Raw genomic sequence first — 27,476 nt, forward strand, 5'->3', positions numbered from 1 at the left:
TTGGCTTTTAATCAATATCTCTCAGATATGCTCTGCTCATACTGTAGCAAATGAGGGGAAAAAGACAAACGAGCTAAACTCAGCAAAGCGTAAACAATGCCCGTTTTGAAACAGTGGGTGCAGGAGAAAGGCCTCTGTCTGTGTTTATGTATGTGTTTGTTTATGTATTTGTGTGTTTTCCTCTGCATGTGTCTGTGTGTGTGAGACTATGTCTGTGTATGCAGGCAATTGCATGCACGCGCCCACTGTTGTCTGGCGAAACGGAGATGGAAGCTGCTGAATATTCATGGCGTCTGTGCTCGGTTGGGGCCGAGAGATAAGACGTTTATGTTCTGGCAGTCAGAGAGGGAAAGAGGGTGTGTGTGTGTGTGTGTGTGTGTGTGTGTGTGTGAGAACGGGAGTGGGGGTGGTGGAGGAGAGGCCAGTGGGCGCGGCGGAGATGTGTCGACATCAGTGGTTTAATGGTTTGAATCTAACTTGGGCCAATTAAAAGGCATGCCGCGTGCACCGGGGTGGGCTCCCATTCATTTCGGGGGAAATTGAGGTTGAAATGAGCCATTGTCGGGCCACGTGGCCACTGTGCATACTGAGCGGCAGGCCTGCAGTGACTCTCCAAAACGGTGGATAGAGGACAGAGGAGAGTCTTTGACTGTGGACAAGGAGAGGCAGTGTTCGCTTTGAGAAGGAGAGGAAGGAGGGAGGAAGGGATGCACACAGATAGACAGGAGCGAGGGATGGAGGCAGATGCGGAGAGACAGAGGGAAAGAGGAAGAAGTAGGGAGAGAATGTCAAGAGGCCTGAGAGAAAGGCACAGAAAGAATGACACGTAAAGAAGAAAGAGAGAGAAATGGGCAAAGAAAGGAGAGAGGTCTGGATGATGAAAGAGGAGGGGGGTATAAGAGATGTAAGAAGACAGGGAGAAAGAGACAGAAGAAAACAATGTGCACTGATATCAAAAGAAAAGGAGACGAGACAGAGAGAAGAAAGATAGAAAGAGCCATATGGATGCATAGATCCAGAGCTTTCACAGGGCTGTGTGGATGGGGGTTGTCTGTCTTGTTGGTACAGTAGCTCTTGCCCTCCTGACATCAGCTGGACAGCACACTGTGGAAGTGCTGACTGAGCCCTAAGCACGCACACGCACACAAACACACACACACACGCACACACACACAAACGTGCGCGCGCGCACACACACACACACACACACACACACACACACACAGAAAATGCCTGCCAAGACTATGCCTGAAAATTGTACATCACAGCATATCAAGCAAATGTGTGTGTGTGTGTTAAAGATGAGGGGCTCCAAAATAACAGATGCCCTATCAGATCCCAGACCCAGACAGCACAATTCCTGTCCGTGCTGCCACTCTCAGTCTTCAGCGGTTTACAGCATCGTTCCCTCATCACGTTCCCAGATGAGTGTGTGTTTCTGACTGCTAACAAGCTCCTTGTCAAATAAAACAACATTTATCATCATCATGATCCCTCAGCATCCAGATCCAGATTTGAGCCACCAGAGGCCATTATGTCACAACACTGTCCAATTGAGAAACAGATCCACACTTGCTCAGAGTGTATCACTTCCTGTTTGCCCCACCCTCTCAAACCCCCGTCCGCCAGTGTTATTGGATGATGCCACATATCCCTGTGAGGCTCAGAATCATGGCGGCTGTAGAAGGAGTCTACATGCGACCTTTGGTTAATGTCAGACGTCACAGGCTTTTATGTCACCCCCAGATGACAACGTGACATGACAGGAATCTTTAGTGACTTTTTTTTCCTTCTTCACAGAGGAATGCAGGGCCTCATCAAGGGTATTTCAGAGCATAGTGGCAACATTAATTATCCTTGGGAGTGGTCTTGATAGAAAAAGGGCAGTTATTCACAAGCAGCAGTAGTCGTCTGTGTTTATATATATGTGTGTGTGTGTGTGTGTGTGTGTGAGGCCCTGAGATCTACCCAAGAGAGCAACAACAGAGGACAGCGGAGGTATCTGCAGTGATTTCATCTCCACTACAGACACACACATCAGTTTGAACTTTCAGCATCTCAGAGCTGTTTGTTTTTCCACTTTTTCGATATGCATCTCTTTCACTGAAACCTGAGTCGACCTGATAGCAGAAAGACAGGCCCTCCATTATTGCAGAAGCAGAGTCTTTGAGTGTGTTTGGCAAACAAAATGGACACTGTGAAGTCTGCAGAAGTTCACAAAAAAAGGAAAAAAAAAAAACTGCATCAATATTTCAAACCAGAAAACTTTGGGAGAAGAGACAGAAGGCAGGAGGAGGAGGAGGAAATGTGAGAGTGAAAAAGGTGGATATGATATTAAAACTGAACCTCACTTAGGGATTCCTTTATGTTATTATAGGCGATGGATGACAAAGCTAACCAAGACACTTTTACCTTTGTATAGTGGAACATTTTCAAGCTTTAAAGTGCAAAGTCAATATGAATAGGCCTTTAGTGAAAGCTTTTTTAGTATCAAGGCTAATTTGCATTGTTACATTCCTGAGGAACTGACAAAATTAGCAAATTTAGCTTGACTGTGAAATTAAAAAACGTTTTACGTGGTTAGGTTTGTTTTGTTGTAATTTTGTAGTACTTTTGTAGTGGACTATGGTCAGTTTTTGTTCTGTGTACCGTCTCATTTACATCAACTAGTAAGTGTAAAGTTAAAGAAATGGTTAATGTCAGACTTTCTCTTTCTCAGGTAAATGAGAGCCTGAGGCAAGTGTGTACGTTTCTGACCCTTTTACATGCTTCAATGAGTCATTTCCAATAAAGATCAACAGGGCTACATTGTGAAATGGATTTTATCGTTGCTCCAGTTGCTTAATATTGAAGCACAGACATGTTAATTTTGCTGGCGACCATATCTGTCAGAAGTGTGATATGAAGTTATGAGGGTTATTTCAAGTTGCCATGTACTGTAGGCCAGATTTCGTTTAGATTCTTAACAGGATCCTTCATCCGGCTATTGCTTAGTAAAGTCAGGAGAGGAAATAGTATTGAAGTACTATTGAAATAGTATAAAAGATTTTTTTTATTGCGTGCAGCAATAATGATTTAAAAAACAAAGATGTTAAAAAATGAAAAAAAAAAAAACTGCTGCAAATAATTTGCATCACAGCAAATCATAGTTAAATTATTTCATTAGCTGTGGCAAAGTAAAAAACAGTGTTAGCACAGATTTGCACCACGCCTAGTTTGCTGTGATCTTAACAGGATTGCATATATGCTGACCTTTTCTGAAAGCTTTTAAAAGGGCAGCCATCAATAACACTATATTCTCCAATCTCAGCTCAATTTATGACAAATGCTATCAATACGTTCGGTAGAATGTCTTTTCTCAGCGAAACAGTCAATAGATAGATTTATGTCCTGTTCTTTAATGTACTTTATGGCACTTTGGCAAAGATGTAGTGGAGGGTAAACCCACCACAACTTGAAATTTGTTCTGTTTAGCTCTTTGTCCATAATAAGCTCTGAGACTGTATTACAAACAGTTGCTCAAAGGTGACTATGTTTTCAGTTCATACTGGTGCTTGTTTGTCTTGTGATGACCACAGACTGGGATACATAATTTATCCACCCATGAGTTGCTATCACACCACAGCTCTGAGACACGGCAGCATCTTACTCACTGAAGGATCAAGCTATTTTCCATTACTGTCTTTTGTTGACATGGATTTGAAAATAATGGCAGATTGCGTCAGAGATTGTGTTGCGTGTTGCAGGCGATTGACCCACAGCTTGATACTGGAAATATCTGAGCAGAGTGTGTGGATGGATCGATGGTATTGTGGTATTGTTGTAGCTTGGGGCAGACTTCCTAGATATGACATTGTGTGTGTGTGTGTGTGTGTGTATCTGGAAAGACCAAGATGTCTGCACACTGAATCCCTCCTGCACTTGCAGACAGGTGGGCTTAACGGACATGTTTTTGTAAAGTCTGGAACAGAGAGGGCTCCACACTTTACAGGGAGAGAATACTAATGTTAAAAAAGCATGGTGGATATCTAACAATCATTCAATGTGAGTAAAATACTGTAAATGTTAGGCTAAGATATTCACCATAATTCTTATTATTTACAACAGTGCATTTTCTTCTTTGACATGTATAAACGTTTTCTGTTAAACATTAATATTATTAAACATTGCTTTTAGTCACGAGATCAACCTGGACTGAATGACAGTTCACGTGTACGCACTGTAATAAGCCTAAATCAACAAGGACAGAGAAAAAATGTTTCTCTAAAACATGACCACTTTGGTGTGAAGCACACAGCATAGGTTTTCATACAGTCTTAAAATGCTTAGCTTATATCAAACATTAGTACACTAAAAATACAATTGTGGTCAGAGGCTTAGATCTCCCCGAGGCAGTGCGGCTTACTCTGCACAGCTAAATCTTGCATAAATTGCTAATGTGGATTTCTTTCAGCAAAACTGCCCAGTGAGATGGATTAGAGGGTCAAGATCTTGGCATTGGTTGTCTCCTCAGCAATGAGTGAGGCCTGAAGTCCTGTCTCATTAGTGCATTTTTTTTTACCTTTGTTACTCCGCACCCTTGCAGAGTTGATATAGTCCACATCTCGGTTGGCAGCAGTTCCCAGTCATGACATTAATGTACAGTAGCTGCTGGACAAAATCCATTTTTCCTCGTGATTAGTTTTTTTGTGCAAGTTGTGTGTGTGTACTGCATGTGCCTTGAGTGTTTATAGTGTGTGCTTGCATGTCAATGTGTAACACTGCAGCACATCCAGGTGCAGTCTGTCTTTATTACACTATGTCTGTATATCAGTATGTCATTGTATAGTGTGCTTTTGCCTGTGCAGAGCAACCCAAGGAATCGATTATTGAGGGGGCCTGACAGCTCTGCTTGCCGGATGCAGTAGAATACATACTGTAGCAAGGGAGCGCCATCAGTTGCCCTGACAACACCAGCGCCTGTCAACACCTCCGTCTTAATAGTGACAAATTGTACTTATTACATCAGCGTTAATTCCCCCCGATCTCCCTCAGATGAAGATACTTAGCCCCGCACTGATCAAATTGTGTCAGCATAATTACTGGGAACAGAACCCTATTAAAAACCAGGGCCTCAGACGCACTGTCCAGACTCATCCACAGGCCTATCACTCAACATGCATCTCTGCGTAGGAAGTAAGGGAGGAGGGGGTAGAGGGTGGAGGGAGGCAGGGAGATGGGGAAATGAGGGGGATGAGGAAAGAGGGAGGGAGAATGTTATTCTGAGGCAGTCGTATGCACGACTGCTGGAGTTGTCCACCCTTAATATTTTTTGACTGTATCCTCCGATGCTGTATCCTCAAGAGAAGTGGCTTCAAAAACCCTGCAGCAGTGTTGCAGGATAGTGGAGGATTGATTCAAACAATCAATTCAAACTTTTTTTAAAACCAAAAACTACAACTGTAAGTAGAGGTGCTGAATGGAGATGTATCAGTAAGAAAATCTGATAATCAATTACACAATGGCGAATGCTGTCTCTGTCGGAAATCAGTTTCAAGCTGTCAAGCTGTGGTCGCTGCCAGTGATGAATCCATGAAGAATATCTGTTGATTGCAGTTCCTCTCAGTCCCACAGAGCGTTTTAGCGTGTTTCAGCTCATTGTTTTGGTTTTTTTCCGTGTCCTGCAACTTTGCTGTTTTTGTTCACTCTCTTAATTTGTTTGTTTTCAGCTCCAGCAGACATCTGTTTTCAGGGAAAGAGCCCTAAAAACCCACTGTGCGCTCACTGTCCAACACCAAATGGCAGAAAGTCAAAGATAGTCATAAAAGTAAATAAACAACTGATTGTTTGTTTTTGGCAGGTTCCACTTACAGATTATATTTGCTCCCATTCTGACTTGGACATTTGCAGGTTAGTTGTTAATTGATTACAATTAATCATGGTCATTACAAATTTCCTACATATCTATGATCAGAATATGTAACACAATAAGGCTTTACAGTTAAAAGTATGAATACTGTCAAACTAGGATTCTCCTTTCCCCCCAGAGTGAGAGGGAATCATTATTTGATGAAACAATTTCATTTATTTTAGCGAGCTGTCGGGGAGAGGCGTTTTATTGGGAAGTCAGATGAGGAAACACGGAGCCTCCGAGGGAGGGGGAGAGTCAGTAAATGTGGACTATACAAAAAACAAATGATTAAAATTTGAAATTTCATTAAAGCTTCAGTCTAGTTTTACAATAACTGCAATTACCATAAGCAATTTTCACAGCTCTATAGATATGGATTTAGCATTGCCAGTAGCTCAACAGTGAATTAAGTCTCTCTCTCTCTTTCTCAGTGTGTTGGTCCTGAATGGTGCTGGAATGGAATTCACAAATTAGTGTCGTCTGATGGAAATGTGCTAATTGCTGTTGTTAAGCTGCTGCAATAATTAGGTTATGATGGCAGACTGCTACACATGTTGCACGCGCACACACACGCACATGCATACGCACAGACACACACACTCAACCGAGCAGCCCAAAGCCAACATCCTCTCTCCAGTATGGTGGAAATAGAAGGCTAGATTTAATTACTCATTTTACTATCCATCTGTGAGTATTATTTTCCAGACATAGAATCATACACAGAGTGCAACAGTTGACAACAGTTTCTGCTGCTGTGGGTTGGAGAGATTTTTTTTCAAATTACTGTAATGTAGTACCACTAAGTAAATGAGTAGTTTGCTGGCCATTTGACTGTGGAAATATCAGCGACAGGGACAAAGCACAGTAGGAGGATAAAGGCTGGTGTAATATGAGCTGGGATTATCCTATTTGTATGACATGCCATCTCACTCCATACAGTCTGGTTACTTTCTTTGCTCATTACCTTGAGCATCCCTAAATAGCTTGTGATGTCAGCATGTTGAGGAATTAAAATAGCCTGTATTAAAACATACTGGCTATCTTACTATGAACTTAAAAAACGTCTTTGAAGTTCCCTGGTTTGGATCTTTGGTTATTGTCTCTGATAACATCACGTCTATCCTGCTGCCTGACTGAAAAACCGCCTTAAACTTGTGTTGTTGTTATGATGCTGCTGTCTTGACGTTCTTTAATGCACAGACCTGCTTAGCAACGTGCTGTTTAATGGCTCCGGGCTTCAACAGAGATTACTGGATTGCTAGCCTCATCAAAGACATCAACAACCCCCAGACTCTTTGACCTTGGAGACCTGACTCTCCTTTTCAGCAGTTTTTGTGATGTGTGTGTGTGTGTGTGTGTGTGTGTGTGTGTTGTGTGTGTTGTGTGTGTGTGTGTGTGTGTGTGTGAGAGAGAGAGAGAGTGCATGCCTGCAGCCAGGCTCAGCAAGCTACTATACATTAATGTAAAATTAATCCTCTCTCCATGCGCCCTTGTACGAGGTTGCTCTCCCGTCGTGACATAAACCTTCTCTTCACACAGGTGCACCGCTGCTCTTCCTTTAGATCCGTCATTGTAGCATACTCCTGTTCCATGTCCCTGAAACAACAGAAAACCTCCCTGTAGCCTGTGGCTGTGGACTCCATGTTCAGTATAGCGTTGTTATTGGCAACATGCATTGCAGGGCTATCATCTATGAGTCATCCCTCATTTTACACTCCTTTCACAAATTTCAGAGTTTGGTAATGTGTGACAACATTTACAAAACCGTTTTTTAAAATGCTCCAGAAATGTTCCACATTATGATACGGTTATAGCAATAATATCCCATTTGTTTTACCTCACATTGTGTTTATTTACTGTAACAATTTTCATTAAGACTAGCCATTAAGCCATTTTTCAGTCTCCCTCAATATATTAATTCAACTTCTAACAGAAATAAAACTAAGACAATGTTGTCCCAACAATCAAATTAATACTTTAAGTTATTTCCACATTAGTTAATACAGTAAATCTTGGTTTATGGTGCATGATAACATGCCTCTATGTCCAATGAATCTATAATGGTGTAGCAATCTGACCAGATAGAGCAAATACTGTAAAATAGTGTGTGTGTGTGTGGGGGGGGCATGATTTATTAAGATGACATCTTTCACGTGTTCAGTTGTTTATTAAATATGAATTGTTCATCTCATGGCAGTTGGACATTTTTTGCATGGATTACAATCCACAAATTATTTATGGTAAATGAAAACCCATTTTTAATTTAAAACAATGGTGGTATAACACTACCAGTCACTGCATTTCACTCTGTCTGCCTTTTTCATAACAGTTTCTTGTTTGGTAATATCTCTGAAAAAAATACTCTGGAAAAAAAAAATAAATGAAGGAAGAAATATATTTTTAAATACCTAAGTGGATGGCATTTAAGTTTTATTTTAACAGATCAAGTGTGAGTGATTCATGGCATTAAATGATGTTTTGTTGCAGCTGTAACACAGAGGAGTGAAGCAAAGCAATGACAATACACATTGTTACAGTTAAATTCAGACTTGCTGTTGATGCTTCAGTGAGTCTTAGACATGAGGTAATTGAACGGGGAGATTTGGGGATTCAAAGACTCTTAAGACACATTGACATGTTTTAAAAGAAAGATACACTGAAAAACTGTTTCTTACTCTCTCTTTTTTGATCCAAACAGCCTTCAACAGCAGCACATCACATAACCCTAGAATCTAAAAGCCTCATAATGTGTTTACATACAAGGAAACCATGACCATTACTTAATATTATCTGATAGTGCCTTTTGCTGTGAACAGTTTAGTGTCTTATCATATTTTAATTTTCATTCATCTTTTCCTTTTACAGGTCTTTTTTGGACATTTCTAATTTCTTAGTAAACTTATTGAGCTAGTTTTTGATTGCTGTAAGATTCATTTACTAGATTTGTTTCCCTAATCTGTGATATGACTATCAGTAATTTCAATATCTACAAGGATTTCATAGTGTGCAACTAAATGTTTGAATATAGCTTTGGGGTCAACATCTAGGCAAAGGAAGGTGTTTACTTGATGTGGGCGTTTGAGACTGCAGGATCTCATTGCAGTGTTCTGACACAGCCAAACACTGTTTTAGCATTCAGGACACAGAGGGAGAGATGGAGCAGCGGGGGTGGGGTGGGGGGTGGCCAAGCAGTGGAGAGAGAGGAGGAGCAGCAGAGGAAGTAGAATGAGCCAAACAGGAACACAGAGGTTTTTGAGGCTGAATAAGAGACAGAGACTCTCTTAGCGTTCCAGCTCCGATGCCAAAACTTTCACTGAACCAAGGATGCCTTCTTCACCGGGGCTTCAATGGCAGCTCTGTCATCTACTTGTATTTCTAAAATCTATTCACACAGCAGGTGCATTGAGAGAAAGAGATTTTTATAGGTGACTTTTACAGGTGCTGAGGGCGTTTCGACTGGTCCTGATTTTAATAGTACTAGCTTAAGTATTTGCAAGCTAATCTGCATGTTCTCCTGGTCCAGTCATAGTCTGCACCATGTTGATTTTTCTTTGCTGTCCCAAAACAATTTGGAGGGTTTTTTTTTTTTTTCAGAAAACACTAAAATATAATATAAATTAAATGTTTCAATTGACAAACTCCCTTCTTAGCAATAATGCTGAAAATTCAACATGCATAAATTAAGGTGAAGATGTGCAAACAAACTACCCAGAGTATCTACATGTTTGGGATGAACAGCATTAGACCACATTTGTTTAAGATCCAGACTTGTCCCTAGAGATCAGCCATGCAAAAGGGGCCTTAGTTGGTATTTTTCTTAGAAAATCACTTGTCTGCAGTTTTACGAGCTGTGACTTTGTGTACTGCTCAACAGTAATCTCTTATATTACTTATACAGTTTTATATTTTAGCTACTCAGGTTATACTTTATTACCCAGTGCTACCACCTCTGACCAGGAATTACTGTTCATCCTTATACACTTAAATGATGGCTAATGGATGGTGCAATAACACATATAAATGTAAATATCACTGACCACAATAAGCATCATTGTGTTTAGCTCTTATAAATTAATATTTTGACATTTTGGGAAATATGCATATTCCCTTTCTGGAAGCAAATGAGATAAGAAGATTGTCCGTCTGTCCAAAAATAATGCTACCACCAGCAGCCGGTTTGCTTTGCTTAGCATAAAGACTTAGACATGCCAGACTTTTTTTCTTGGCTCAGAGGAGTTGCCAGACAACTAAGGAAGACTCCAGTAAATCATTGCTCACAGCCAAGAAATACATAATAGCCCATCTTACTGGTAGCTAACTGTAGCACAGAGAGGACCCATATTATTGTTACAAGTAACTGTAACAACAAAATATGACATTGAAGGTTGACATTCATTCCCATGTGTTTCCATTTCACCAAAATAAAATAAATAAATAAATAAATAAATAAATAATTCTTCATTGAGTTTCATATTTGTATCATGTTGTTCTTCCATTACTGTACTGTGGCATCAGAGAAGGTTGTATTCACTGATCTAAAGAGTGTTGCAGTACCTTGTCCATTAGCATGTCTTTTATTGATTTCAGAGTCATCATGTTAATTAAATGGATCCAAGAGAGAGCCACAGTGTCTGCATTCACCTAGTGATCTGTCATGTGCAGCAGCTCAGTGGTTACAGTATGATACCTACAGTATGCTACCAGGCATGGGGTTCAGTATTGTTTGACTTACTGTGTCTGCATAAGTCCGATTGTGAATTGCTGTTGATTGTAAGTATACAGTAATCTAACATATTGACAGTAGTTATTTCTTTGTTAGATCTGCAGAATAGTCATAGTACTCATTTCAGTTTCTCTGCATGTAGCCATGCAGCCCTCAGGAGCTGTGCGGTGGAGAGTTCAGTCCTGCAAGCTGACCTCAATCAGCTCAGATTAAAGCTGTGATCTGATGTTTGGCCCCCCGCGCCCTGTTTCGCGATGCAAAGTACCCCCCGACTCTGAACAGCCAGAAATTAGTCTGAGAACACAATGCTCACTCCTCTGACATTACCAGCACACAGAGTCAATGCAGTGTTTACTTTCTAATGTTTTTTGTAGAGGATTGTATCATCTGCGTAAAGATAAAAACAGTAAATGGTGGTATTGTTCTGTCAGGGTCCACCACTGCTGAATCGATGGAGAAAACAGATGGAGCTGTAGAGAGGTTGTCTATCCAGGTTAACAACACACCACTACCATTTTAAAGTGATATTTAATCTGTACAGTAATTTGATAGGTGGTCCATTTTCTGCAAAGTAAGCCTGTGATAGACAACTATCTGTTTTTTAATTTTTATTTAATGTGTGAACTGACTCAGGAGAGTCGAAGTGGGCCAAGGAAGTTACCACACAGACGTAGAACATTCATAAGCCCATTTATCATCGCTCTGTCTCTGCTGACCCGACTAGAAGTGGGTCCCTCCTCACTGTCTGACTCACAGTGTACTGAGAGCCAGTCCCACCTTCCTCTTTAAACAATAACTACTCTGACTCACCAGCTCACTCTTTATAGAACAAATTAGTCTTTGTGCTAAACATTTTTACCCCATTGCATTTCAACTGTAAACTCACATGTACCATGTTGTCATGTATGTAGTGTGAGTGTGAGTCTATTGTTATTAGAATTGTTAATTAAAATATGCATGTGAGATCATATGTAAAAACAAACTTTGTTTTTTTTTTTAAAGAAAATTAAAGGTACCCTGTGGAGTCTTTAACCACTGGGACTGCTATTGAGCAGTTTTTTTTGTTTTTTTGTTTTTTTTTTTGTTTGTTTGTTTTTTGTGGTAATGTGCTTCCAAATGTAGCAATGCACCAACAGAGGCTGTAAAGAAGGCCTCTAGCAAGCAAACATGCATGTAAACAATGTACAATTTAACATATTTTTAAAAATATGCTTTTCAAACGTGTTAGGCCTCAAGGATATTGCATTTTGGTAAAAACCACTGAATGTACACATAGTGTTAATTTGTTTACAACAAATCTCCACAGGGCAACTTTAAGAGTAATCGGCAGCTTAACAGCTTCATCACGTCACAGGCTGTTTTAGGCATATTTTATTTCTGTACTGTACAGTTGTTTTGAACAACGTTCTGAACCATTTTCATATTGATTATAGTGAAAACCCTGCAGATCATCTACAAAACACAAAATCTTCTTTTTCAGGCAGCTTCAAATGCTAAAAAAAACAAAAAAACAAACCAACATACTGATTTTGCATGAGCAATTGGGATAGACACATAGGTAGTTTCATCACTAATTCATTCTAGTTTCTCAGTTGCAGATTGTCAGCTAAGATGTGACCAGCTCGGCTCTCATTTAAATCACAGGGACTTCAGAGCGTCTGTTGGCAGTGAGGATGCTGTGACACTAGCTCATCTGTACGTCGAGGCTTATTTAGCCTGCTGAGAGTGAGAGCCTGCTGTTTGTATTAGATTCTGTCTCCGGCAAAGTGGGGATGATTAGATAAAGTGTGTTTGGTGGAGTGGAGCACTTTTTCACTTTACAGTAGCAGTGGCTGTGAATGAATGGAAGGAAGGGCTCTACTCTCTGACAGTCACACAGAAATTCTCTGTGCAGAGCATTTTTAATGCATCTGGGAACACATTTTAGTGTTTAAGAGGACATTGTGCAGAATTTCTTACTTGACATACTGGTTTTGTGAATAGGAATTACTCCTAAATGCTGATGTACTGAATGAGTTAAAGACAAAGCCTGTGGAATTAAAGGGGAGCGGGTTGCAAAGAAGAAATACAATGCAATACAATTCAACACAATAGCTTTCATTTTGAATCCCCTCCCTACTGTAGCGTCCCCTCTGCCTGCACTTCATTCTGTCATAACACAATAACTGAGCTTTGACGTCTTAAAAGGCATTGCAGGAGCATAGAGGTGCTTGAAGAGAAAATTGCAGCAGCTCACAGCGGCTGGAGTGAAATACCATTTTGTCTCACTCAAGATGGATTCCACAGTGAGATTTCAGAGGACCAGTACAGAATCAAAATGGAGAAGCCAGAAGGGAGGAGAGAAAAAAGAGAAGGAGGCAATGTGTGTGGAGTGGACAGTTTCTGAGAAGATGTCTGAATTTTGTTTTTGCTTCAGCATGGTAATATATAGCCGTCAAGGATTTCACCTTTTCTTTTTTTTAGATATAGTGTCATTTATTGGTGAAATATTTCCGGTCTTTTTCTTGCTTTTTTTTTGATAAAGATCACAGCCACATGCAATCAGTAACAAAAAGTAGTTAAATATTTACAACAGAGGAAACAAGCATTTATAAAATATACTGAAATGCAAGGCAAAAATGAAGTGACAAAAAAAAGCAATAATAACTTCTCTGTGATAATGTAGATAAAAAGCTAATGCAATGATCAAAAACAGTTATTCTTTTTTTTTTTTTTTTTTGCATCTGGCCTCCACAACCTCTGAGAAGATTTCCTCCCACCAATCGTCTCGCAAACTGGCATGCATGCATGGCTGCCGGCATCCCCGCACACACACACTCACATGCACACAGAGTACACAGTCATACCCTCCCTCCTCTCTCTTTATAGATTCCACTTGCTGGTTGCCCATCTAACAGCCCTGTATGTAAACCAGTGAAACCCCTTCAGGACATCAAATCCGTGGAATCTGTTGTCGGTTTTATCTAGGTCAATGCTTACAATAGCTGTGCAATTTTTAATTTATTTTTTGCTTCTCCTGCCTCTTTCTGTTTGCCCCCCCCCCCCCCCCCCCCCCCCCCCTTTTGCTTAACCCCACAAGGTTGATTTTCCTTTGCATGTATAAACATCAAAAATGCATATAAGATGTAAGCATATTAAGCATGCTTTGCTTCTTTCATAGGTATTAGTCTCAAGTGGGATATTAAAAGATGTAGTGGTTTTATGTTAACATAAGTTATTTCCTGTCATAATTTTTACACCTAGCTGCTTCTGACTGTGTAAGTATTCACACAGTTCTGTCTTGTAACTCTGTAGCTCAACACAGCAATGAAATGTGGAGGCAACGCCACAATTATAGCGTGACATACAGTCCTTTTCACTCTAATCTATAGGGGATGATGTTACGTGACCAAAGGGAGGTGGTAACTAATTTGTTAACCCATATAGAAGAGAGAAGCTCCTGTACCTGCTTGTCCATGCATTTTTCATAGGACCTTGAAATGTCTGTTTGGAAGGCCTTTCTCACCAACAACGATAAACATTAAAACTGAAATACATGGAATTATTATCACTTCAGAACCTTTTGCTTTTGTTTGACACAGCACAGCACACTGTATATATTTTACTCTCTGCTTTAGAAGAAAAATCACAAGAAAACCCACAGCTCCCCTTGTTCAACTTAAATGAATTACCCACTGCTAATCTGCTTTAGCAGCTCCCACACAGCCCCAGTTCGTTCTACTTTTGGATAAATTGCTGATATGACTGCCTTCAGACATGGGGCGCAATCAAAATCAAATATGCAGAGAGATTTTTTTTTTCTGCTAAGCTAAGCAGTCAAAAACTCTCAAACAATGTAATATTATAGATATAAGCTTAATCAGAGTCACCCAGGACTGTCAGAGTAGTTAGATGCCCAGTTTCCCTGTTAGACCTTAATAATAAGCCATTTTCTGCCACTAATTCTTACATAATTCGTACATAATGAAAAACATTTTCCACAGACATGAATCGCCCAAAATTGATAATCTATCACAATAAGAACAAAGCCTTAATTTGTTTTTGTCTAAGTTTCCCTGTTAACCAATAGTTCATAGTACCAAATTTTCATATTTAATACACGTTATTGTTCGCTCTGCTAACTGTCAATCAATTGGCACACACGAGTGTGCGCACCCACACACACACACACACACAGAAAGAAATAAAAACCTTTACCAGGAAATCCCCAATGAAACGTGACACCTCACAAACTATAATGTCACATTCAAGTCTTCTTGTTGACGTCTTTTATCTGCTTGGTGAGCAGGTAATTTAAGTAATATAAGTAAATATTTTTGCTCTGATTTTTTTCCAATTTATTTTTGTATATACACACAGTGTGCATGACAAAATCAGAATGGAAATATTCTAAAAAGATGAGGACTTTTAAGTACTGTGTGCTGAACCCAAAACGTTTTCAGGTATCTTTTCCTTCACCCCATGATGTTGGTGTGCATTATTTTTCTTCTCAACCCTGTCACCATTAGCTGTAGCTGTGACAGGGCTGTGTCCTCAGGCCTTAAAGCTAAGCCAAGCTGCCTCTGTCTTAGCATGCCCACCACTGCACAGTGAAGACAATCTCCTGTAAATTGCTTTTTCAATCAGTTTTGACATCAGTCTGTTCCCATGGGAATATGGGCATTCATGTGATGGCTGAGAGGAAGGTTTCATTCCTTTTGGATGCTGACAACCCCACTCAGCCTGGTTTGATCTGTAGAATTAACATACTATTACCATACATACAGAACTGGCTGTGACAGCCAATGACGGATTGGCTTTCTATACCAGACATCGACGCCAGTGAGGTTTCTGCAACAGCAGAAGCCAAATACGAGACAATAAACGCGGTTAGAGGCCAAAGATCTGATTTTATCAACACAATTTTTGCCTTTTTGTTTCATGCATGGAGGCATTTTGTGTTCCACCACAGTGATTTACTGTGTGTAAATAGTGCATTACTTCAATTATTTGTGATTCAGCAGAAGAAATTCCCATCTCACTTTACTCCAAATAGTTATTGTTTATTTACATGAGATGAATGTTTTCATTTCGCTCCAGTATTCTCTGTTATCTCGTAGAAATAAAGAAAAAACTTCTAAAGGTTTTGTGTGCTGTGAGACTGGAACTTTACCAGCACCCTATGGAGAAAGAAATTCTTCAGCTCTTCCACAGTGAATAAGTGAATTCTTTATACTGTAAACTTTGTTTTGATATCTTTGAAACGATCACACAACTGCTTCCTTTCATGTGTTTCCACTTGTTCTTGTTATCTGCTTCAGGACAAAGATATCTCATCACATCCACGGGAGCCTTGTATATTCTGGACGTCCTGCCTGAGGATGGGCTGAATAACTATCGCTGCACCACGCGGCACCGCTACACCGGCGAGACTCGCCAGAGCAACAGTGCTCGTCTCATTGTGTCAGGTCAGTAGTGCATTCAAACTGGAATCAATTTAATTGTAAAGACCATTAATTTTTTAACTTAAACATTTATACTGGTATTTATATATTTAGGGAGTGCTCTAGGTCACCATTATATATATTTTAAAACTGGACAAGAAATATTAATATTACCAGCAAACTTTACACCAAACATAAACATGTGAAGAATTCTGGCAGCTCCTAAACAGACTGATTTGCAGGATGGTGAAGCAAGACTTGCAAAACCAATGAATGCTAAAAGTAGGTCATATGTAGTGTTACAGCCAGGTGTACTGTCTCTTCAGTTTAGTTCCCAGTGAGTTGGACAACTGTCCTGCAGGTCGATAAATTCTTGGGACTACAGATTTTGCAGTACTTCTTTGGGCCAATGAACAACAATGATTGTACAACATGTTGTTGCAGGCTGTAGACTGTGTTGTATGCTGCACTGTAGTTTGTGAATTTAGGTACCTTCATGTATAATGGATAGACAGACAGAAGGACAGATAGACAGGAGTCCGTTTGGAGCACCTCCAGTTTCTTTGTCACAATGAAATCCTGTCTCAACTAATAGGAACAATCTGTTTCTCTCTCCTCTTCCTCACGTAACAAAATATACAGTATGCAGAACTGAATCTTGACCCCATGAATCAATATTGGATTATACTACCAAGCGCCTGGCAACGCTCACCACTAATTAACACTAAATTCTCTGCTCCTTCCAGACCCCACCAATGCTGAGCCAGGCATCTTGGATGGCTTTGACCACCGAGAGGTGATGATTAATCATCGGGTGGAGCTGCCCTGTAAGGCTTCAGGCTACCCGACACCCAAATACCGCTGGCTGAAGGACAACAGCCCTTTGGAGCCTGATAGCCGCTTCCGCCAGACCATCACAGGGTTGCTGATAGAGAGCACGCAGCCCAGTGACTCTGGGACGTATGTTTGTGAAGTGTGGAACAGTTATGGCAACGCCGAGGTCATGGGGCGTCTGTATGTTAAACGTAAGTCTTTTATTAAAAGGGGTATCTGTGTATTAGCTGTAGATTGGTCATTAACATCACAGGCTGTGGTCATTTGTAACTTTATTAACCATGGTGATGTGAGGGGATGGAAGATGGTGCAAATGAAGAATGGAAGAATTAACAACCTTTTGTGCATGGTCAAAGTGTTCAGTCCATAAAATTCCAGTCCCTAACTATAGTATGAGATGCTCCAGTTAAAACAGTCACTGGCATTTGTGATGATATTAGGGAGTGGGTAGCATAATTTTATAAGGGCAAACTGGACATGACATATCAAGTCAATGACACTAGTATGGATTTAGCTGAAAAGCATCTCCTGAGGCAACCAAAGTTTTCTTTTTGTACACTGTACTTGTTTTGTACGACTAACAGCCCAAAACCCAAGGATAACAAAACCAACAAAAATTCACATTTTAGAAGCTATTTTAATTCATCAGTTAAGACTTAAATGTTGAACCTATTATCATTGCAATTACAGCCTGAACTTTCTCATCTATCTTTGCTCTGTATTTCTTCTAAGTCTTACTGTCAAGAAATCATTGAAGAACCTTTGAAAACACAATATTTCTCATATTTTTGTATCCTCAGAGCCCTTGAAGGCAGTGGTCAGCCCTCGGAAGGTGAAAGGCAGTGTGGGTAGCAAGGTGTCTCTGTCCTGTAGCGTGAGCGGCTCAGATGAGTATGAGCTGTCATGGTATCGCAACGGAGAGATCATCTACCCTGGCAACAATGTTCGTTTCACCGGGCTCAACCGGGAGAACCTCATCATGGAAGGAATGTCAAAGAGTGATGGAGGAGCTTACCAGTGCTTCGCCAGGAAGGGCAAGATGTCAGCACAGGACTTTGTGCAAGTCATCCTTGAAGGTAGAATGTGTGCATGTCATTTGTAGGGTGGAGCGTGCACACAAATGCTGACCAAAAGCTGCACTGTGGTAGCTGTCTTATGCATAATCAATGAGTTAGCAGAGACAGATTCAGGCTTTGAAGATCAATACAGGGTTTATGTGTTAATGGCATCCTGCTGTGACTCTCTGCTATAGGCCGCCATTAGTATGATCATCCCAGACTTCACAAACACATACAAAAACACATGCACACACACTCTTGAATCCAATAGCTTACCTTGGCAGCGTTGCTCAGGCAACTGTCTCCTGTGGCCATGGAGCTGTAAAAAGGAGATATTGATAATCTATAATCATGTGGAACAGACCTAGATTATCAGAGAGCAGCAGCAGGCAGACGCAGACGTTTCAAAAGCCAACCTGCCTCTGTGTCTGGGAGGAAAAGCTCCTGGATCATTGTTAATAATGAAATCTACAGATGTATAGTGGCTCTGGCACACATTGTTCTGAGACACAATGAAACATAAAAGGCACCAAATGGTGAATTCCTGAAAAAAGACATGCATTTCCTTTATTTTTATATTTTTTTCCTATTTTTAAATATTACCTTATGAAAAGGTCATTAATGATAAAGATTTACTGCTGACAGCAGATTGCACATCACTTCTTAAATCCTAACTAACTTATAACTTAGTACTTTCTGTGAAGTGGTCCTCAGGCTGATGATTATCACTAACATGCGGTCACCGTTCCTGTCCCCTACCATGTCCCACCTTGTCTAACACCACAGATGGTACTCCAAAGATCCTGTCCTCCTTCAGCGAGAAGGTGGTGAACCCAAACGAGCCCGTCTTCCTGGTCTGCAACGTCAAGGGCACGCCACCTCCCAGGTGCACCTGGTCGCTGGACGATGACCCCGTCATCAAAGACAGCCACCACCACCTGGGCCACTATGAGACCCACGAAGGCCATGTAGTCAGCCAGCTCAATGTGACACACACCCAGGTGCAAGACGGCGGAGTCTACCGGTGCACGTGCAGCAACTCGGCCGGGGTCGTGTACCACCAGGCTCGAATAAACGTAAGAGGTGCTTGTCAAATCAGCTCCTCCAAGAACAACAATACACATACCTGTCTGTCTCTCTGTGTGTCTGTCTGCGTCTCTCTGTCCAGCTGGCTATCTGATATTTTACAGTAGATGAGTGCTGGTTGTTGTTGGGGTCTGAAAATGTTTGTTGCATGACCTTTTTTTCTGGATTTTTTCCGGGTTTCTTTGCTTTTATGTGTGTCCTTATAATGATTTGCTACTTTCTCTTCATCTTCTTTTTTTGTCATCACTGCTCAGTAATTTTTAGTTCTAGTATTAAATATTTAATCACATTTACATTTCCTTTTTACGTTGTTCTCCACTGATTGATTTTTGCCTCAGTTTTTGTGTTCTTTTTTTAATGGATTTTTTTTTCTTTTTCTCTTCTTGAATATTTTTTAACATTCTTTTTCTCTCCAAATTATTACTGTGCTTCTCCTACATGCCTGTATTTTTAGGCCAAATGAATTATCCTGGTTTTCTGGGCACAAGCGTATCTGGATATTGGGTTCCAAAATGGGCTGGTTTGTAAATAGCCAGAAGAAAAATATATTTCTTCTAGTTGCATGAATAGATTTATCTGTGATTTGCTTGTGTGTGTGAGTGTGAGTATTCATGTGTGTCTGTGTCTGTCTGCGTGTATTTACTCAAGCAGCTAATTCAGCTCTTCACGATCAGATGTTAAAGCGATTATTCTGTTTCCATTTTATAAGACACAGAGTGCATTACTGTTATGTGGGTGAGCAGCAAGAGCCGAGTTATAAGTGTTAGTTAAACATTCTGTTTTCCTTCAGATGGTTAGCACACTTTAATCTGCTTGTCATTCCACCTCCTTCTACTTAGAGTTAAGCCAAAGATCTTGTGGTAAAACAAACAAAAGCTTTAAGTAGCAGTTTCCTTGCATATCTAAGTATTTTAGTGACCATATGTGAAGCTGAGGAGAGAGAGTTTTGACAGCAGCTGACCTCACCTTGTTTAAATCTTATTTGGAAAGTCATGAGTCTGAAATGTACCGTTTTACCTACAAAAACAGAAAACACACACATGCACACACACACACAAATCATGCTTGTGATTTGATGTCAACACCAATATCCATGAAATGTATTTCTCATTTTCTGTCACTTTGTAGGCCGTGCCAGCATTCGTCCAATGAAAAACATCACAGCAATTGCTGGACGGGATGCCTTTGTCCACTGCCGTGTTATTGGCTACCCTTACTACTCCATAAAGTGGTACAAAAACTCTGCATTGCTCCCTTTCAACCACCGACAGCGAGCTTTTGAGAACAACGGCACACTGAAGCTGACCAACGTGCAGCAGGTGGACGCTGGCGAGTATAACTGCAAGGTGATGGTCCAACCCAACAAGATGGACTCTCAGAGCGTCCATGTTCGTGTGAGAGGTAAGTCCTATTGAGTTGTGCAGACAAAGCTGTAGTTCTGTAGTTCCACACTCTTAGCTCTCTGCAAAATCTAAGGCTACACCTGTTAGCTTAGCTTAACTTAACTTGAGGGGGGAAACAGCTAACCTGGCTCCAAACTCCACCTACCAGCAACTCAACCTCACCTATGAGTATTTTATATTGCATTGTTTAATGTATGGAAAAAATGTGGGAAGTGTAAAAACTACAATTTGTGATTTTACGGGATGTTGTGTACAAGAGTGAAAATGCATGGCCAAGAAATATTCCTGCACATAGCTCCCCATAAAACTACAAATTGTCATTTAAATTTATTTAAACAAATGAGACATACTGTGTTACTTAGTGAGTGGATTTTCTAACTTTTATGCAGGTATACTAACTGTTTAGCTGTTTCCAGTCTTAATGCTAAGCTAAGTAGAGTTGTACTGATCTCCTGATCCAACTTTTGCAAGAAAGCAAACATGTTTGTCTCTCAGAACTATGCTTTTAACTTAACAATTTTGACTGAGTCCCATATTTTCTGCTCTAATAAAGAAAAATATCATAGAAAGTTTAAACTGGAAATGCTAAGCACATTCAGAGGCACTCCTCTTTTCTGCCCCCTGCTGACGTGTGCGTCTCAACATGGCCTCACTGGAAAAACCCATCATTAGATCTGTGAATAAATATAGGCACTCACACAGAAAGATAGAGATAAAGTATATAAATAGATCTGACCAGACTTATAAATTAATCTACCTGATATTCCTCAGTACATTACTGTAGCTTATGAAGACTTTATCAGTGATATTAAAAGAGCTGAGTGACTGATCTCCACTAAGATCTTACAACATGTGATAGGTAATACTAAAAAGGGCTTCCCCATTATTCCCCATTTCCTTCCCTCGGTGCAGTATGTTAGGTTGTTGTCACTATATTACACTTTCCGTGGAGCGAGGGAAGCAGAGGGTGAGAGAGAGTGAGAACGAAAAGAGAGAGTGATGATATAAAGCAACACTTCCCAGTGGTGCTATAGTGAGCGAGTGCATTTGTTAATTTACTCTGCTCATGCTTAAAATGCGGAAGTGTCTTTGGGGATCCCTGGAGTCCATTATCTCCACTTTGTTGTGAATTAAATAAGCTGCTAAAGTGCTGCTTATTTCACAGTTATTTGAACTCACTGGACACTCAAACACAGATGACTTGTGTGATGGCTGGAGATTTCCCAGAGAACAGTGCACAGGCAATTTGAATACATCTTATTGTAGAACTGTGATTATATTATGCAGCTAGATTGACTATGAGCACTTGTTTTTTTTTTTTTCTCTGAGTGCGTGCTATTGCTGTAATCAGGATTTTAGATCACTGGATAAAATGGTTGATTGATGTAGTAGTCAGCAGGTTAGTAGATTAATAGATGCTTATTGATTGACAGACAAAAAAAAAGTTCGCTGAGATTTCTTTCTCCAAACAGCCTAAATGAGCTAGCTCAAAGTTTGTTTTTTTTTTGTTCTGTGTCTGTGTGCACTTGTAGCTTCTTTTTCTGAAAGGAACAAAATGTTCCAGTCTGAGAATGATGGGGAATTATTGCAGAACGCTTTGCTATTCAGGTCTTTTGTGTTCTTTCAGTGACCTCTTTAAAGCAAGATAGTTAGAAGATTGTAGGATTACTCTGAAAAAAGGACACAGTACCTGCCACAGAATCCAGGGAATTAAGATGGTCTTTGAAACTCAAGGCTGAAATCACATTTAATCCTTGCGTCTCTTTCTCTCTTTCCTCTTCTGTCTGCAGTCCCTCCCTATATTCAACCGTTTGAGTTCCAGCGTTTCACCATCGGTCAACGTGTCTTCATCCCCTGCGTGGTCATGTCAGGTGACCGGCCGCTGGACATCACGTGGCAGAAAGATGGACGGCCAATCCCTGCCAGCCTGGGTGTGACGGTGGACAACATCGACTTCACCAGCTCACTGCGAATCTCCAACCTGACGCCAGACCACAATGGCAACTACACTTGCATCGCCCGCAATGAGGCTGCTGCTGTGGAGCACCAGAGTCAGCTCATTGTTAGAGGTGAGAAAGCACAAAGGAACAGACCATATATCTGATGGCACCTAGTGGACTACTATAATCTGTAATATGTGTGCAGATTTTCATTTTAACCAATCCCTACAGCACCTAACTTCACTTATTAGTTCCTCCTGTCTTGCTGAAGGTAAAATCCACTGGTGTAGCGTTTGGCTGGTATGAAAACCGGCAAACAGGTGCTCTATATTAAAGACACCCACAGTTTAATGTATCACTGTCAACTGTTACTTATTTCTGTGTTTGTGTCTATGTACAGTTCCTCCTCAGTTTGTGGTTCAGCCTGAGGATCAAGATGGGATCTATGGGAAAACTGTAACTCTCAACTGCTCCGCTGAAGGCTACCCACCACCCACCATTGTATGGGAGCACTCCAAAGGTACATTAAGCACAACACAACATTACCCACTGTCAAGTGAACCTGCCAGCAGTAACAGGGAAACGTAATTTGGAATTAAAAACAGATCACACTTTTGAATTCAACCTCACATAATAACAAAGCAGACTTTAGTCACCAGGATGATCTGCAAGCTACCATTTTCCATGATTCAAGGCAATTAAACCCAGATTTAATGAATATATAATACACATTATGTTTAACCCACACGAGACAAACTGCAATCACATACAGTGGATATAAAAAGTCTACACAGCCATAATTCCAAAAGGCATGTTTGGTACAAAAACAACACTGCACATCATCAAAAGAACACCATACCCACAGTGAAGCATGGTGGTGGCAGCATCGTGCTTTGGGGCTGTTTTTCTTTAGCTGGAACTGGGGCCTTGGTCAAGGTGGAAGGAATTATGAACAGTTCCAAATACCAGTCAATGTTGGCACAAAACCTTCAGGCTTCTGCTAGAAAGCTGAAGATGAAGAGGAACTTCATCTTTCAGCATGACAACGACCCAAAGCATTTATTTATGCAACCACATTATTTTAGTTTTTTATTTTTGCTTCCCCCCAAAAAAAGATTTCAGTTTGTTTTTTAATTGAGTTGTACAGGTTATAAGTCACATTAAAGGTGGAAAAAGTTCTGAATTGATTTATCTATACTGTGACTGTCTAGAGTTTTTCAGCTCCATTGTGCATCCCATATCATGTGAGCACAGCATTAGGAGTTCAGTTTTTTAATTGCTAAATGACCAATGCTCATCTTAAGACATGCAGGATAAGTCATTGCAACAATGACTATGTAAAGTACAGCAAGAGATAGTAATAATAGATGATTCAAGATTCAAGTATACAGCATTATGATAGTTTTCTACTGAGTTTCGATGATATTTCTGGTCTATACTGAACTGTAGTGATTGAAAGATGCATCATTCATGCAACCGTTAAAAATTATATCAATACAAACCTACTGTACATGTAAACGTGAAATGCAAAATCAAATAAAACAAGTATTTTTTGCAGAAACAAATGATGATTGACCTGTAAAATATCAGAATTTCTGTTTAACTGAAGTTCTAATTTCAGTCAGTAACAGCAGTCAACATTTAAGGATCATTTTGCAGTACAGTATTGTGTGTTGCTTGCTGGGCCACACCTTTAAGACACTCAGGTTGTGTATCTTAAAGCAGCTGTGTCTGAAGGTGAGTGCTGTACACAGCTGATGTGGCAGTAGTGCTGTTTTTGCAGGTGAGTGGGTTCCATTTGCTTCATCCACAGCCAGAACATATGTGTGTGAACGCACAGACATACAAACACACACACACACACACACACACACACACACACACACACACACACACACACACACACACACACACACACACACACACAGCCATCTGCACTGAAACATGGGCTGGGGGCTTACAGAGTTTCCACCTGCATCATTAGAGAATCATCAGAGAGCGAGACAGACAATATAAAAAACACACGAAAAAAAGACAGATATACGGAGACAGACAGACAGGCAGGAAGGCAGCAGGTGAGTTCAGCCACTTGAGCAGGGAGAGGGACCCCAGGTGTTTGCTCCATCATCCATATAACCAGGGATGAAAGCTTCACCAACAGAAGGACAACAACCAATGAGGAGGGCTGCGTGTGTGTGTGTGTGTACTCGGCCCCATGATCAAAGGAATGAAAGAATCTGATCTGCCTTTTCTTTTTTTTTTTTTTTTGTTTTACCCTTTGATGGGATTTGTATGTGTGGGTGTGTGTGTGTGTAGATGTGAGACAAGCAGGCCTCATGCCTGATTAGCACTGTCTGACCAGTCCTGATCAGTATAGAGAGATCAGGCTGAGTGGTGTGTGTGTGTCTGCTCACTCATAGTATTTGAAACAAGCTTTACCTATCCAGGGGGAAGCACCACATGGTTCAGTTGATCAGACTGCAGGTTGGTTTAGTGGTGTTTGGGGCCTTGGTCACATATTTTTACCTCAGTTTTTTTTTTTTGTATCTTTCCTTTTCCTCCATAACAAGTTGTTGCAATATTATGATGGCAATGAAAATCACCCCAGAAAAAAAAGTTATTTTATTTTTTTATATATCTCCAGGGTAGGTGGCTTGGGAAGCTATCATTTAATTTGTTGTAAGCAGTGCAGTTTGTCCAGAGAATGACTGGCAGTCTGGCATGCTTTTACTGCAACAGAAGTAGCTGAGAGTCAGATGAGTGTCTCTGGGAGATATGGAACAGTAAGTAAAGGTCAACTGCTATTAGCATAACGACTAGCACTATTTGGCTATGCAAAATCCATAATTCAAGGAAGAACACATCTCCCTCCCTCTCCCTCTCTCTCTCAGAGCCAGGGGAGCAGGAACAAAGTCACCACTTGACCCTTTGCTAGCCACGGCCACTTGACTGCATTTTAATTAAAAAGCAAAAACCCACAGCTCACTAAATGGCCTAATCTCTACACGCTAACTTTAACACGAGCTAATGCAACGTCTGGCTCAGTTCACACATGTGTTTAATACTACATGAGCAAGGTGGAATATGGTGCTATAATTACAATAAGAAGAGGCCGCTTTAAAGACGTTAGCCTCAGAATTCAGTGTCAGTGACATTTCCTGCAGATTTAATGCAGCCATGGCAGAACGAGATGCTGTATTGTTTAACAGTAAAACAAGAGTGATTATATCATTTTCCATTAAAAAAAGATAGCTATTAATTACACGCAGGCAGCAAGCCAGAATATGTCAAAGATGCCAAGTTCAATTATTTCAATGACGTGTCAGTGATGGATTTCAAACGTCAGTCGTATTGGACTTTTGAGAATTGAAGATAGACGTGCAAAGCATCACTCTACAGATTCTCAAACCAGACAAATCCATGCCTTAAGATGAATCTGTCCTCGACTTAGATTACATCAAAGAGTTTGAGGAATAAAGAGTCAGAAAAACAATCCTTGTCTAGCTACAGTAAACATCTTTGAATCTCACTGGCCAGTCCAAGTGCTGAAGGCCAGCAGCTATGCAAGGCCTCCCTGCTCTCCCTCTGCCTGTTGTTCCTCTGCACCAATCTGCTGTCTTGTTAAACACGAGCATTATGTCTGTTCTGACTGCATCACACTAGCAGCTTGGTCCGCTTCACTCTGCTCAGCAGCTGTTTGGCGGTTTAAGGATTTAGGCCTGGTGTTAAGAAACATGTTTACAATCCTCCCTAAATCTGACAGGCTTTGTCATCAAATCTGTAAACACAGATGCATGGCAAAATGAACGCATGCACACACACACTGATAAACTGGAGATCAACCTAGTGTTAAGTACTATATGTTGTTTTAGTGTCATGCATCTTTTTCTCTACTGAATTTTGCATATATGTGGGGATGTGTGTACATTTCTACATTCTGTATGAACTATACAAAGAGTCGGATATTATATCTAAATGTTTATTTACTCGTTTATAAAAATGTTTCTACATTATGTCTCTCCCTCTCTCCTCCTTTGTCTTTTCTCTCCCTATTTGCACCAGGTGCGGGCGTCCCCCAGTTCCAACCCATCCCTCTGAACAGCGGCTCTCGTATCCAGCTGTTGAGCAACGGTTCGCTGCTGATCAAACACGTGCTGGAGGATGACAGCGGCTTCTACCTGTGTAAGGTCAGCAACGACGTGGGAGCTGATGTCAGCAAGTCCATGTACCTCACCGTCAAAAGTAAGAGCCTGCGTCAATAACAACTGATGGGCAGTAATCAATTTTTATTGTAATGTGTGTCTTGGTGGAGCAACCAGCAGCCGTTAAAAAGGATACCCAGGTGTGGGGTTTTTACAGATAGCTCCTCTTAAAGGTGATCGGTGTTAATTTTGCATAAAATGAAAGGAAGGGAGATGCAGATCAGCAGATTCAACAAGCAAGCTGTGCAAATGATGAGCAAACTGAGTCTGAGAGTAACAAATTTGGGTTATAATCCATCCAAAGCAGCCCCCTCACTGGCCGAAAAAAGCTTGTGATGAGCTTCAGCTTAATAAAAAAACACTTGAGAAGCTAAGCAAAGCATTAAAAGGGTCATGATCCTGACTTGGCAGGAGGTAAATCTGAAGACAGATTTGCATCAAAAGATCATTAGGGATGATGACCAAAACTAGACCCATAGTACATCTGTTGAAATAGTGGAGGCTAATGCTCACTGTGACAATAAGAGAACAGTTTTTTGAACAAATGTGTCTGCATGCAGGCAGCTTATCCTCCTGTTCCTTTCCACTGAGCATACATGAACATGTTTCTGTTTGTGTGAATGTGTGCACTGCCGTGTTCACTGTCCCCGAATACAGGTCTCCTGCTTCCACTGAGCATTAGCATGTAGCTCCCCTATAGAGCTAGGAGTGGCTCCTCATTTTCATGGTGCTTAGACATGAGTGGGGCTTATTTTCCCTTCGCTACTGTTATCAAACTGGAGCATGAGGAGCCCCGCTGACGGGCAGCCCCGCTCTCTGTCTCTATCACTTCTTCTTTTGGTCTGTGTGTATTTTTACATCAGTGTACACTCGTACGTCCACTCGATATAATCTGACTGTTTTATATAACTTGCTAA

At 40.7% G+C, this 27,476-nt stretch overlaps 1 protein-coding gene across 2 annotated transcripts in view; it reads left to right on the forward strand.

Moving 5' to 3' along the window:
• dscamb (Down syndrome cell adhesion molecule b) overlaps positions 1-27,476 on the forward strand; it is a 111,188-nt gene that overhangs the window by 53,468 nt on the left and 30,244 nt on the right. For both annotated transcript variants that reach the window (XM_041046825.1, XM_041046826.1), the window contains exons 4-11: positions 15,914-16,060; positions 16,783-17,061; positions 17,671-17,946; positions 18,715-19,011; positions 20,143-20,415; positions 22,208-22,486; positions 22,758-22,877; positions 26,420-26,599. In XM_041046825.1, the coding sequence (XP_040902759.1) occupies positions 15,914-16,060; positions 16,783-17,061; positions 17,671-17,946; positions 18,715-19,011; positions 20,143-20,415; positions 22,208-22,486; positions 22,758-22,877; positions 26,420-26,599 (1,851 nt within the window). The remainder of the gene's footprint in view (positions 1-15,913; positions 16,061-16,782; positions 17,062-17,670; positions 17,947-18,714; positions 19,012-20,142; positions 20,416-22,207; positions 22,487-22,757; positions 22,878-26,419; positions 26,600-27,476) is intronic.

This window comes from Toxotes jaculatrix, chromosome 9 (genome assembly GCF_017976425.1).
Source record: "Toxotes jaculatrix isolate fToxJac2 chromosome 9, fToxJac2.pri, whole genome shotgun sequence".
Lineage (NCBI taxonomy): Eukaryota > Metazoa > Chordata > Actinopteri > Toxotidae > Toxotes > Toxotes jaculatrix.